The following is a 14,043-nucleotide window of genomic DNA, read 5'->3' on the forward strand; positions in this document are numbered from 1 at the left end:
ATACAAAGCTGCTTTTACTGCATTCAAACTAGGGATTCTACCAATTCAATTATATCAGAATAAAATCACACTCTGAATTGAAAGAGTTAAATCAGTATCAAAACTACGTGTAGACTAGCCCTAAGTCTCTGCATGATTTTAATTTTGTTCTTTTATTTTAATAGACCTTTTATCTTTTCTTCTTTTAAAACCAGAAAAGCCTTTATCTGAAACAGAAAATAATCTAAATAATAATACTTACCACTTTACATAGCACTCTACATGTTCAAAGAAGTGTAAAATCATTATCTGACTAATCCTTCATTAGGATAATTAGCAAAAGCCTCATTATTAATGTTTCAAGTCATTACAGAACAGGTGACAAAGATTATAGTCATACACGGTTAGGCTTCTTTACACTCTCCTGTTAAAGACTAATTAGAGTAATGCCAGCATATATACTTTAGTCATATAAAACAAGTCAAATAATAGTATCTATCAGAAATTATTTTCAGTATTTACCGAAATAAGTCCAGATTCTGAGGACTATTTAAAACACACCATGAGGAAAATAAAGAATTTCACATTTTTTTCAATCTTCTTTTCTTCTTTCTAGGTGTCTCCAATAGATACTTGTAAAAGTCTTTTGTGCTAGAAAACACAACAGCCACTACCATAGTACAGTCTAGACAGAAACAAGCTCAGCAATCAGAAGAGTGGAAGATAGGGTTCCTCATTGCATCTTAGGATAGCAAGAACCATCAGGGAGCTAAGTGCATGTGCAACACCAAAGCAACCAGTGTTTCTTCACTGATGCCTCTTGGGAGACTGAGCAGTCTTCTTACTGGGTGTCCACCCAATGCTCGAAACTTTCATGAACCAGATCAGTGATATAGTTTCCATTAATATATATGTAATGGCATGGGCACCTCTCCAGAAGTCTGTTACTATACTTTTCTCCCCACAAAATTACAAAATTACTAAGAAATATTGTGTTGCCTTCTGCTTTTATTTCTTGCAATAATATAATTCCTGTCCTTACATTTGTAATCAGCTGAGAAACATAAGCTTTTCAGTCGTGGAGGTAAGGCATGGGCTTTTGGTGCTTCTTTCCTCCAGCACTTATAGAACCCTTGTTTCCAGAGCTGGGAATATCTTTATGTTCTCCAGTCTCATGTCAGAATATTGTTCTGACTAGAGAGTTGCTTTCTCCCAATTAATTGTAAGTATGCAATCGGCTGAAGACATGTTCACCAAATGCCCCCTCTCTGCAGATATTTGTTTTCAATCTGAATCCTTCCTGAACCATCAGATGTTACTAAGGACACAAACAAGGCACTGGCTTCCCTATCTATCCTGGGCCGCTCTTTGTGTGTTCTCTAGGCCGTTTAGTCTCATATGTTTTCCCTCTCTGAGTAGTGTTCAATGGAGGCATTTTTTCAAATTACAGAAATGCAACAAGATAATTTTTAGACCAGGAAAAACATACCAGGAGCAAAGATCCCGGAAGGTCCAGTAAATTTCCAAGACTAACCTCCAGCATCACAATTAGATTATTTTCCTGTTCTTTTTGACTGTTTCTGTTGAGCAGGGCATTAAATTCAAATGTTGCTCATGCCCTAAGCTGCTCCCCACAGGTAGATATGGGGCCCCTATGGAGAATGGGATACTATGTGGGCAGAAGGATTTGCCTGCCTAGAGTTCATTGCAAGGGCAGAGCCAAAATAGCATTCTGCATTCCCTCTTCTAGTATTTGGATAGCTGTTAGCCAACCAAACATATTGCCAGAATTGCTATGACCAGGGGCGGCTTCAGGCCCCAGCACGCCAAGCACGTGCTTGGGGAGGCAAGCCGCGGGGGGCGCTCTGCCGGCACAGCGAGGGTGGCAGGCAGGCTGCCTTCAGTGGCTTGCCTACGGAGGGTCCGCTGGTCCCGCGGCTTCGGAGGACCTCTCGCAGGCGTGCCTGCGGAGGGTCCGCTGGTCCCGCGGCTTCACAGGACCTCCCACAGGCACGCCTGTGGGAGGTCCGCCAAAGCCGCGGGACCAGCGGACCCTCCGCAGGCAAGCCGCCAAAGGCAACCTGCCTGCCAAGCTTGGGGCGGCAAAATGCCTAGAGCCATCCCTGGCTATGACTCCATTGGTTACGTTTGCACCAGATTACGTTGTTGTGTAAATAAATGGCCTGATCTTGCTTTCACTGAAATCAATGGGAGTTTTGCCATTGACTTCACTGTCAACCGGGGCAGGGCCAATTATGCTTTTGTCATGGCAAGACACTTTATAACTTGATGTCGAAGAACAGCTGCCATGTTAAATTCAACTCCATTCAAAATATAGGAAAAGTATGTTTAATTTACACTGCCTATCAGTGTAAATTAAAATTCTGCAGCAAGACCAAAATGTAAGCAGTTAAAATTGACTGGTATCTTTTTAATGAAAAGAGAAACCATTTGAACCATCTCAGAACTTTATGAATGGAGATGTCACAGTTCAATTATGAGACTCCTCAATTTTCATTTTTTCTCAAGGAGGTATTACAGAAGAATATAATGATAGTTTATTGCTGACTTTTGAGGTTGCGGAGTCAGAGGAAATGTGTTTATTTATATACATAGAAAAAATTAATAAAACATCATACTATCTTGTGGGTTTTTTCCCCTTGTTGTTTCTATCAGTTAAGCCTTGGCTTTGTTATTAGCAGACAAAAAGGAAGGGATGGAGGGAAGAGTGGAGAATTTTTAATTTGTCAGTCAAGTCTGTATTGCTTCAGGGGTCTGTTTCTTTTTACATGCTCAGTTTCTTGTGTACCGGACTGAGGGTTTGGACTGCCAACCTCTCATGGTGATAAACTAAGGCCCAGTCCAGTTCCCCCTGAAAGCAATGTCAAAACTTGCATTGTCTTCAGTGGGAGCAGGATTGGGTTGCTACTCTAATGTAGCCACTGCTTGCCTTACTCCCATGAGTAGTCAGGCAATGGGATTGCTGATGTGAATGATGAGAGATTTGGCACTTAATCTTAATTTTACCCACCAGTGTGGTTTAAAAGTGTACAATGAGAAAGCCTAGCCTGTGAATAAGGCAACATAATTGCAGATGTGAGGCTTAATGACTTCGGGCGAGACTCTGCAAATTGATCTGTGCAGGTAGACCCCCCCTGAACCAGCACTGAAGTCAGAGGACTGCCCACACAGATCCATTTGCACAATATAGCACCACAGATGTTTGTTCCAGGATTTTGAAGATGAAAATACTCTAAATTCTGAGTATTATTAATATCAATTATTTATGCAACCAATTATCTGATCATCATTTTATTTCTAAGTGTATGTAAATTTACATTAGGGAAGAGAATGTCTTTGTTTACAAAAATAATAATAAGCACCTATGTACTCCAGTGCTTTTCTTCTTCAAAGCACTGTTCAAACATTAATTACACAGTGACTGTAAACTGAGTATTCAGAATTAGAGGATAACTTCATTTTATTGAAGGGAAGTAATGAAAGAATATCTTGTATTGAGCTGAATGGGTCATATTGGCAATATTATACACCTCTGAATCTTTTCTAAGACAAATATGTTTATAGAGGCTATGTCCCCACTCATCAATGTCTTATGAAACCCTGGTTATGTTTAGTGAAATAATGGGTCAAGAAAAAAAGCATTGTCATAAGTGATGGTAGGCACTTTTTACTGAAATACTAGTAGTTTTATATTCTTGACATGAATAATTGGATGTGTCATGTGTGAAGCTACCTAGAAATAAAATAGAGGTAATAAAATATAAAGACGTGATAGGATGTATTTATAACATCATAAAACAAACTGGCATTTTAATGTCTCCGGCCAGCCCATTTGCTATACTTCTTTTTTGATCTTGGCTAGAAAGGTTCTGTGCCTGATTTAAACACGTTTTGGAGATAAAGTCACATAGTGGGTAACTAATAGGGTGTGTTTCTGTTAATGGTATTCTCCTTTTAATTGGTCCAATTCTATCAATTTAACTGAGTTGAGATTGGCGTGTGATCTTGCAAAACATTCACAGAACTACTGTATGTAGATTATTTGTTAATCCCGTTGTGGTGCAAATTTCCCACACGTTTTTAGTTGATAGCAAAGGCAGTTCAGATGGTAGGATGTTATATGATAGATATGAAAAAGGAGTTCAGTGTTATTTTCCATGTTATGATTTGAGAAAACAATTGTTAAGAAAGATGCTGCTGTTTGAGGCATACTGTTTAGCACATTACTTAAGTGCCTTTTTTGAATCAAGGCCTAATATGGCATTGGAATAAGATAAGTTGCATGTGTATTACTGGATAATTAAAGTGTGTTGAGTCAGAGGGGTAGCCGTGTTAGTCTGGATCTGTAAAAGCAGCAAAGAATCCTGTGGCACCTTTTAGACTAACAGACGTTTTGGAGCATGAGCTTTCATGGGTGACGAAGTGGGTATTCACCCACAAAAGCTCATGCTCCAAAACGTCTGTTAGTCCATAAGGTTCCACAGGATTCTTTGCTGCTTTTAAAGTGTGTTGGTGCTTCATGATCTTTTTTTCAATTGTATCTTGCTATACAAGGCCCTATTTTAAGATTAATTATTCCTTTTTTTATCATTTCTTTCATTTAAAAATCTGGTGCAGTTGATTCTATTTTTGAAATGGACACATCTTCAATTGCCAGCCTGTGTCGATTAATTAGCATGAACACAACCATCAGCTGATCCCTTTGCACCTAATATCCTACAGCTAGGGTGTTGCTATTTTCAAAAAGAGACCATGGGAACTTGCTGCTCTGAGCAGCAAATCCAGAATGGTGGCTGCAAGTAGGTGTGGTGGAATTACATGGCGCACAATCTGTGGCTCGCTAGACTTTTAAACTGACAACGGTGTGTGTGTAAGGTGATAGCTGACAAAGTAGCAAGGTGCTGGAGTCTTTGGCAAAGTGCTAATAAAGTGCTTAGCAATTTTTACTGAGTGGTATTTGAACACTATCACAATTGCTAAGCCCAAATATTCAATAATCATGAGTCAGGACCTCCCCCCAAAGTAACATGAGGGCTAAAAACTTACTTTAAAAAATGAAAGCTGAGATACTCATGTATTCATATGACTCCAGTGGCTGGGGCTTTAAGGAAATTGTTAGGTTGGTACAAATACCTAACATTCTAGGAATAGGTGGTTTCCTCTATTTTCTGAGCTACCCAAAAATTTCTGAACCTAAGCCCGTCTATAATGAGTGTTTGCTTTACTAAGAAAGGATTCTGTTCTTTGTTTCATCAGGCTGTCTCTGGAGCAACTAGTTTTAAAACAGTGGAGTTTCTCTGGATTTCTTCACATGTCAAAAGTGTAGAATCTGGCCCAATGTGTACAAGATGTGCTAGAGTCAGTTGGTATATTGCTTCAAACCAAGTTTTCCTTTGCCACAATAGAACATCTAGATAAAAGTTTTCCCTTCAAACAAGAAGGGAGCTTGTATGCAAGAAATGCACCCTCATTTAAATTATCTCTCGGCTGGAAGGGAAGATGAATTTGTTTTATATAGCAGTCAGAGGTGCTCAGAAATATCAGTCAGTCAGTTACCAGAATGGTAAATTAAATCTGGAGCGTGAGAAAGCTCTCTCATCACTACACATTGGTATGGAGGTTGCAGAGAGAGAGAGAGATGTATCAAGCCTAAGTGTTTATGTGCTTGATGGAAATGTACAACTCATTTCCTTCCCTTCCATTGCTGTTATTGTCTGTCACTTTAGTCCATTTTCACCTTGCTCAGGGATTCTGAATGGGACCTTCCTGCTCTGGCACCTAATTAATCTCTCACAAGTCTGTTCTTGCAGCCAGTCTGCCTGGGATGCCCCTATTTTAGGCCTTATGAACTCATGAACAGTACTCTTCCTCCCCCTCTCCAGCCCTCTGTTATGCTGTCCCATTCCACATACAGATAAGATGTAGTTTTCAGCTACCTTTTTGGGAAGAGTGTGGTATAAATCATCTTATTACATTACTGTACAGAAGTGTATCCCCCCAAACGCGCTTGTGCTCTCTCTTTCTTTCTCTTTTCTTTCTTCTTTTAATGGAACATAATGTTACATTAAGATATAAACTGGCCTAAATTTTCAAAAGTTCCAGGTGGGCATTCAACATCACCAGTCATTCTCTTACATGGTTCTAAGAGTGAGTGCTGAGTACCCACCATCTGAAAATCAGTTTCCCTTAAGGCTTGGGTACCTGAAAATCACTAGTCACCTTTGAAAACAGAGATGTACATATGCCCACCTGCATGTTTATCTGTCCTGATGGTTAAAGCAGTGTGACCATGGGGAATATAAAACATAGGAAGTTACTTTATCACTGCATAATGAATAATCATGACCATCAGACAAACTATGCAGTAATCTCTAAAAGCCAGGAAACTACATGTATGATATAAATAACAGATTCTTTAACTTGGATCCTTGTTACAAAATAACACATAGTATACTATAAATACTATAGAATATATAGTATAATGTAATATCTATAATAGAATAATATGTACAATATACACTGTATTTGAAATATATTTCCTGTGTAAAATTTCCATTTTGGAAGCAGCTACACACACACACACCCCTATACACCCTCTTCAGAGATTATATTGATCTTCAGATGTGGAGCAACATATACGTTCTAGTCTGGAAAATGGAAAGGAGTCTTAAGTAAGTCTGGGAACTCACTTTTCTTTGGCAGATCAGTGTGAGCCTCTGGCAAGCCTCTTTAAGCTCTAGTGGTCTGTGTCTGATCTCCAATGTTTTTAGTACAAAAAGACCCTGCAACAGCTCTATGAGTCTTCTGGCATCATGCAGGAATGGGAAAAAAACCCACAAAATCTTTAATTCCCTCTGCTGACAGCCTCCTAAAGAGAATACTGTAAGAAATTTGGCCTTTTCCAGTTGCCCCCCCTCTCACACACACCCTCCAGTAATCTAATTTGCCAGCCCAATGTATTCAGTGGCCAGCTCAAAACTGGTGTGTTTTTAGCTATCAAACCAAATGTGCAATGAATAAAATACTGAACTAACACTTCAAATTACAGTGGGTAGTGGTGGGTGGCTGCTTTCTGTTTGTTTGCTAGTTTATCTGCTGCTCTTTATTTGAGGCACTAGGACATACAGGACAGAACTGATTTTATTACTAATTGTAAAATTCTGTGTGTGGGGGGGGAGTTGTGTTGTAAATTAATCCTTTTGAAACTTAAACTGGCTTGACAAGCAAGTAAGGATGCAACAACTCGATATGGGCAAAAAGGAATTGTGCTTTGGAGTTTTCATAAGCTCATCATCCTTCCCATCCAAACTGTTCCAGAAGTAGAGGTGCATTCTGGAAACCCTAAAATTCCAGAGCAGAGGAGAGTTGGTTAAATGTTTCTGGTTTGGACTCATCTATGCTTACCCCTTCCCATGCCATTCTCCTGACCATCACCAATCCAAATCTCAATCATTGGTAAAGCAAAGTAAATAATAAAAATCAAATCAAATCAGTATTTTGAACACTTCTGAACTGAGACGCTTTTTTCACAGAATCTCAGACATATAGGGGTGGAAAGGACCTCAAGAAATCATTGAGTCCTGTCCCCTGTGCTGAGGCAGGATCAAGTAAACCTACACCACTCCTGATGGGTGTTTGTCCAACCTGTTCTTAAAAACCCTCCAGTGATGGGGATTCCCCAACCTCCCTTGGAAGCCTGTTCCAGAGAGTATCTACCCTGATAGCCAGAAAGTTTTTCCTAATATCTAACCTAAATCTCTCTTGCTGCAGATTAAGTTCATCATTTGTTGTACTTCCTTTAGTGGACATGGAGAACAATTGATCACAGTCCTCTTTACAACATCCCTTAACATATATGAAGACAGTTATCAGTTTCCCCTCAGTCTTCTTTTCTCAAGACTCAATGTGCCCAGTTTTTTTAACCTTTCTTCATTGTAGAGCCATAGTTTGTATAAATGCTCTTTGGCATATTAGTAAGGTGGTAAGTTATTTTGCTGTCTTTTCATCTTTTTCTCTCCAATGCAGTGGGTACCTCTCAACCTTTCAAAAGTTCAAATAACTCTATAGAAAGCATAGGGAACCTTTTGATGAGGGTTGTTTTAGCCTGTGCTATAAACCTTCCCCTATGTACTAACTTCTCTGAAAATAGTAACTGAGACAATTAACTCCATTTGAAATCTGATTCTCTTTTACTGCCATTGTCTTCTAGACTGCTGATTCTCTTTAATGGCAAGAGTTATATTTCTGTCATTGTTTTCTTTTATAGTGAGAGATGCAGATACACCATGCGTGGACATAAGGATTCAGTCAATAGTATAGAGTTTCTTCCATTCTCCAACACCATTCTCACCAGCTCTGCAGACAAGACCCTATCTCTCTGGGATGCCAGAACAGTGAGTAATCTGTGGTTTGGGACTCTTTCCGAATGTACAGAAGTTAGTGGCATGTGCAAATACAATGGTTGATCAATGAAAAGAAGTTTAAAAGCTGGTGTAGAAAATCAACAAGTGTGTTGTTAGGGGACTTGGCAGTAGTATACAGACCCATTCATCTTCAGGTATTATCTACTGACCAAAAAGTTATGACGATGTAACAGCTCTTTGGGGGACCTCTGAAATGTGTTGTTCATCTAAGTACATTTGCTAATACGCAGATATCAACATCATAGGAACAACAGTCACACTTAGCATTAATTGTTGTCCTTACTAGCATTCTTAGCAGAAAGGCTGAGAGCTGAATTCCACCCTTATAACTGCCAACTGCAGAATGGAGTTGAGAACAATGGTAAGACTGTGTGTGGAAGACTGCCCTGCTACAGCAACGCTGTATTTATTCTGCAAATAGAACAGTTGACAGTGAGCTCTGTCTGGTACCTTTCATAAGCATTAAAATTGACTTTAAATTATTTATAAAGAAAATTTAGCAGTGAAAAATGGTTGGGGGTTAGGGAGGAATAGAGGACACAATAACGTGTAGGTCTAATATGTTTTCTTTTTGAGGGAATGGCCTTCATAACTCACTGCTGACCTCTCATGAGTTATGGGTCATTTTCTCAAAAAAGGGAATATATCACTGCGGATACTGGCTGAAAATATACATCTCTCCCTCTCATTTTTCCCTATCCTCACTTTTTCCTATGTGCATAAACGCCTGGAGTGATAGGCATTCACACAGTACAGAATGATGCGTGATGTCTGGTACGTTGCAACCTCTTGATCTCTCTTGCTTTCAATCAACACCACAATTTAAATGTCTAATCCTCATTGATAAAGAATGTAATAATAAAAGTTCTCTTAGGAATAAAATAAGAGGGACAGAGTTCCACCTCCCATGGTAATACCTAAAGGATTGGCCCAAAAAGCAGAGAGAACATCTATCACCATGGTATTCCTCCTACACTGTGGGAATTCTCAAGTAGCCTGTTGAACTGGTATTATGTCCCCTTTGCACTACTCTAGCAGCACAAAGCAACCGAAATATAGAATATACACAGAATATAGGAGATCATGTTGATATGAAAAATAATTATGTGGAGGAGAACTATGTAAAAGAGGGAGAAAAAGTCATTGCTGTAATAGTTACGCAAATGTTAGATGTGACACTACGCGTTTAAACCGGTTTTAGGAGCGTTAAACCGATTTAACGCCACACCCGTCCACTCTAAGACACCCTTTATATCGATATAAAGGGCTCTTTAAACCGGTTTCTGTACTCCTCCCTAACGAGAGGAGTAGCGCTAATATCGGTATTACCATATCGGTTTAGGGTTAGTGTGGCCGCAAATCGACGGTATTGGCCTTCAGGCAGTATCCCACAGTGCACCACTGACCGCTCTGGACAGCAATCTGAACTCAGATGCAGTGGCCAGGTAGACAGGAAAAGCCCCGCGAACTTTTGAATATCATTTCCTGTTTGCCCAGCGTGGAGCTCAGATCAGCCCGGGTGGCGATGCAGTCCGAAATCAAAATCCAAAAAGAGCTCCAGCATGGACCGTATGGATGTGATCGCTGTATGGGCAGGCAAATCTGTTCTATCAGAGCTCCGTTACAGAAGACGAAATTCCAAAGCATTTTTAAAAAATCTCCAGACAGACGCCATAGCAGGGACTCAGCGCACTGCTGCGTGACAAGCGTAACGGAAAGCCAAAGAATCAAATGGACGCTCATGGAGGGAGGGAGGGGGGACTGAGGACTCAAGCTATCCCACAGTTCCTGCAGTCTCCAGAAAGCATTTGCATTCTTGGCTGAGCTCCAAATGCCTGTAGGGTCAAACACATTGTCCGCGGTGGTTCAGGGCATAGCTCGTCAATTTACAGCCCCCACCCACCCCCAGAAGTAAAAGGGGAAAAAATTGTCTCTTGACTCTTCTAAATGTCACCCTATGTCTACTGAATGCTGCTGGTACACGCGATGCTGCGGCACTCAATTGCAGTATCCTCTTTCCCCCTCACTGGTGGTAGATGGTGCAATATGACTGGTAACCGTCCTCATCATCAGCCTTGTGGCAGATGGTGCTGCACAATAGGACTGGTACCTGTCCTCATCATCAGCCCGTGAGTGCTCCTGGCTGGCCTCAGGTGAGGTCGGCCGGGGGCGCCTGGGTAAAAAACTCCTGGTCATTCCCAGTAGATGGTACAGAACGGCTGGTAACCGTCTTCATCATAGCAACAGGGGGCTGAGCTCCATCAGCCCCCGCCCTTCATGTGTAAGCAAAAGAGTCTGTTCTGCCTGGACTATCATAGCAGCGGGATGCTGGGCTCCTCTCCCCCACACTGCTTAATGTCCTGTCTGGACTATCATAGCAGCTGGAGGCTGCCTTCCCCTCATTTTATCTCACTAACAAGTCACTGTTTCTTATTCCTGCATTCTTTATTACTTCATCACACAAATGGGGGGACACAAGGCTGGGGGAGGAGGGAATCAACAGGTGGGGTTGTTGCAGGGGCACCCTCTGTGAATGGCATGCAGCTCATCATTTCGGCGGGATCTGACATGGAGGGGCTGTGCTCTCTGGTTCTCTGATACACTGCTTTTCTAGTACACTTGCCCCATATTCTAGGCAGGACTGATTCTATTTTTAGATACCATAAAGGAGGGATTGACACAGGAAGTCATTCCCATTTTTGTCTTTTGCGCCCCCGGCCGATCTCAGCCAGGGGCACCTATGACAGCAGCAGAGGATACAGCACAAAAGGACCGATAACCGTCATCTCATAGCCAATTTACAAGGGTATGATAGATGGTACAGAACGGCTGATTACCATCTCTGCTATCATGCAAAAGCAAATGAATGCTGCTGTGTAGCGCTGCTGAATCGCCTCTGTCAGCGGCATCTAGTACACATACGGTGACAGTGACAAGAGGCAAAACAGGCTTCATGGTTGCCATGCTATGGCGTCTGTCAGGGCAATCCAGGGAAAAAGGGCGCGAAATGATTGTCTGCCGTTGCTTTCCCGGAGGAAGGAATGAGTGACGACATTTACCCAGAACCACCCGCGACAATGATTTTTGCCCCATCAGGCACTGGGATCTCAACCCGGAAATTCCAAGGGGCAGGGGAGGCTGCGGGAACTATGGGATAGCTACGGAATAGCTAGCCTCGGACCGTGGATGCACACCACCAATTTAATGTGTTTAGTGTGGCCGCGCGCACTCGATTTTATACAATCTGTTTTACTAAACCGGTTTATGTAAAATCGGAATAATCCCGTAGTGTAGACGTACCCTGAGAGAGACGTTCTTGTGAAGGGGACAGTGGAATATTCTGAAGTTAATTAGCCACTTTCTATTTATGGATCATAGAAACAGACAGGATAGAAGGTAATTTAATAAGAATCATGAACATTAAGCACAAGTTAAAATGAGCCAATCAAGACTCATTGTTCTTAGATATGGAAGTTAGTTTCTGAGGAAGTTTGACAGAAGTATGACTAATTCAAGAAGAGAGTGAATATTGAAATATAAAAATAAAGTTAAAACTTCATTGGAAAAAAGACCTTTGTTTATATTAAAATACCCTTTTTTTACCATAACTTAATGCCTAACACATTAGCACCAAAATCTCACCAGCATTGCTTTGTTTACTAACAAAATGAGAATAAGGGCACTTATTTGTTCATGAACAAAATGGGAATAAGGACAACCTAGGAAATTACAGAGAAGTCATCTTAACTTCAGTGCCCAGAAAGTTAATGGAGCAAATAATTAAGCAATCAATTTACAGACACCTACAAGATAAGAAGGTGATAAATAACAGTCACATGGATTTGTCAAGAATAAATCAAGTCAAACCAACCTAATAGCTGTATTTGACAGGGTAACAAACCTTGTGGATGGGGGGAAGTGGTAGATGTGGTATATCTTGACTTTAGTAAGGCTTTTGATACTTTCCCACATGACCGTCTCATAAACAAACTAGGGAAATGTAATCTAGATGGAGCTACTATAAGGTGGGTGCATAACTGATTGGAAAACCATTTCCAGAGAGTAGTTATCAGTAGTTCACAGTCAAGCTGGAAGGGCATATCAAGTGGGGTCCTACAGGGATCAGTTCTGGGTCCACTTCTGTTCAGTATCTTCAAGATTTAGATAATGGCATAGAGAGTACACATATAAAGTTTGCTGACAATATGTAGCTGAGACGGGTTGCAAGTGCTTGGGAGGATAGGATTAAAATTCAAAATGATCTGGACAAACTGGATAAATGGTCTAAAGTAAATAGGATTAAATCCAATAAGGACAAATGCAAAGTACATCATTTAGGAAGGAATAATCAGTTGCACACATACAAAATGGGAAATGTCTGCAGAAATGGATCTGGGGGCATAGCGGATCACAAGCTAAATGAGGTAAAAGTGTAACACTGTTGCTAAAAAAAGCAAATGTTCTTGGCTGCATTAGCAGGACTGTTGTACGCAAGACCTCCACACTGATTAGGCCTCAACTGGAGTATTGTGTTCTAGGCACCACATTTCAGGGAATCTGTGAACAAACTGGAGAATGTCCTGAGAAGAGCAGCAAAAATTATTAAAGGTCTAGAAAACATGACCTATGATAGAAAATTGAAAAAAAAAACTGGGTTTGTTTAGTCTGGAGAAGAGAAGACTGGGGGGGGGAAGACATTATAACAGTTTTCAAGTACATAAAAGGTTGTTATAAGGAGGAGGGAAGGAAATTGTTCTCATTTACCTGTGAGGATAGAACAAGAAGCAATGGGCTTAAATTGCACCAAGAGCAGTTTAGTTTGGACTTTAGGAAAAACTTCCTAACTGTCAGGGTGGTTAAGCACTGCAATAAATTGCCTAGAGAGGTTGTGGAATCTCCATCATTGGAGATTTTTAAGAGTAGGTTGGACAAACACCTGTCAGGAATGGTCTAGATAATACTTAGTCCTTCCTTGAGTGCAGGGGACTGGACTAGAAGAGCTCTTGAGGTCTGTTCCCGTGCTGTGAGTCTATAAAAATTAGCCAGTTTCTGATACAGTGATCACTATGGTTTGCCCTTTACTAAACTTGGAATTAAACCCTTTTCAGTGTCCGTTCACCTGCGCTGGTTTTCAAGAATGGATAGCTTTCTACTGTAGAAAAGGTCTTTGTCCAAAACATAGTATCTGTTTAAAATAGTTTTCATGTTTATTCTACTTGTGTCTCTTGGGGTATCTTACAAATCTCAAATAAATTGCTCATATTTGGATAGCACTTAAGTGACTAATTCATCATGAACACCTTATTTCTTTCACAAATACTGAATGATCAGGTTATACTAATGGTCTCTTCCAGAAACACGAAAAGCAGTTTAGTCACATTAGTCAGACTGGAACAATGCATTTTCTCACCTCTCTGGGATCAATTAGTATTAAGGCATACATCTAAAGATGTTCTCTAATGAAACATGAAAATTATACACTGGTTTATTTTCCTATAAGTTGGTTTTAAAGCTTCTATTCACATTATTAATCACATCCTGCTCTTAAATCATTAGCCTAAGTCATCCATTATGTTTAATAATAGAGAGTTGCAGAGAACAGCATGTCAATTCTGTCTAA

The 14,043-nt window shown here is 40.5% G+C and overlaps 1 protein-coding gene across 7 annotated transcripts in view; it reads left to right on the forward strand.

Annotated features, from left to right (window-relative positions):
* The window catches only part of SPAG16 (sperm associated antigen 16), a 766,854-nt gene that overhangs the window by 528,892 nt on the left and 223,919 nt on the right, over positions 1 to 14,043 (forward strand). For all 7 annotated transcript variants that reach the window (XM_045032690.1, XM_045032687.1, XM_045032686.1 and 4 more), the window contains one exon: positions 8,267 to 8,393. In XM_045032690.1, the coding sequence (XP_044888625.1) occupies positions 8,267 to 8,393 (127 nt within the window). The remainder of the gene's footprint in view (positions 1 to 8,266; positions 8,394 to 14,043) is intronic.

Source organism: Mauremys mutica, chromosome 10 (genome assembly GCF_020497125.1).
Source record: "Mauremys mutica isolate MM-2020 ecotype Southern chromosome 10, ASM2049712v1, whole genome shotgun sequence".
Classification (NCBI taxonomy): domain Eukaryota; kingdom Metazoa; phylum Chordata; order Testudines; family Geoemydidae; genus Mauremys; species Mauremys mutica.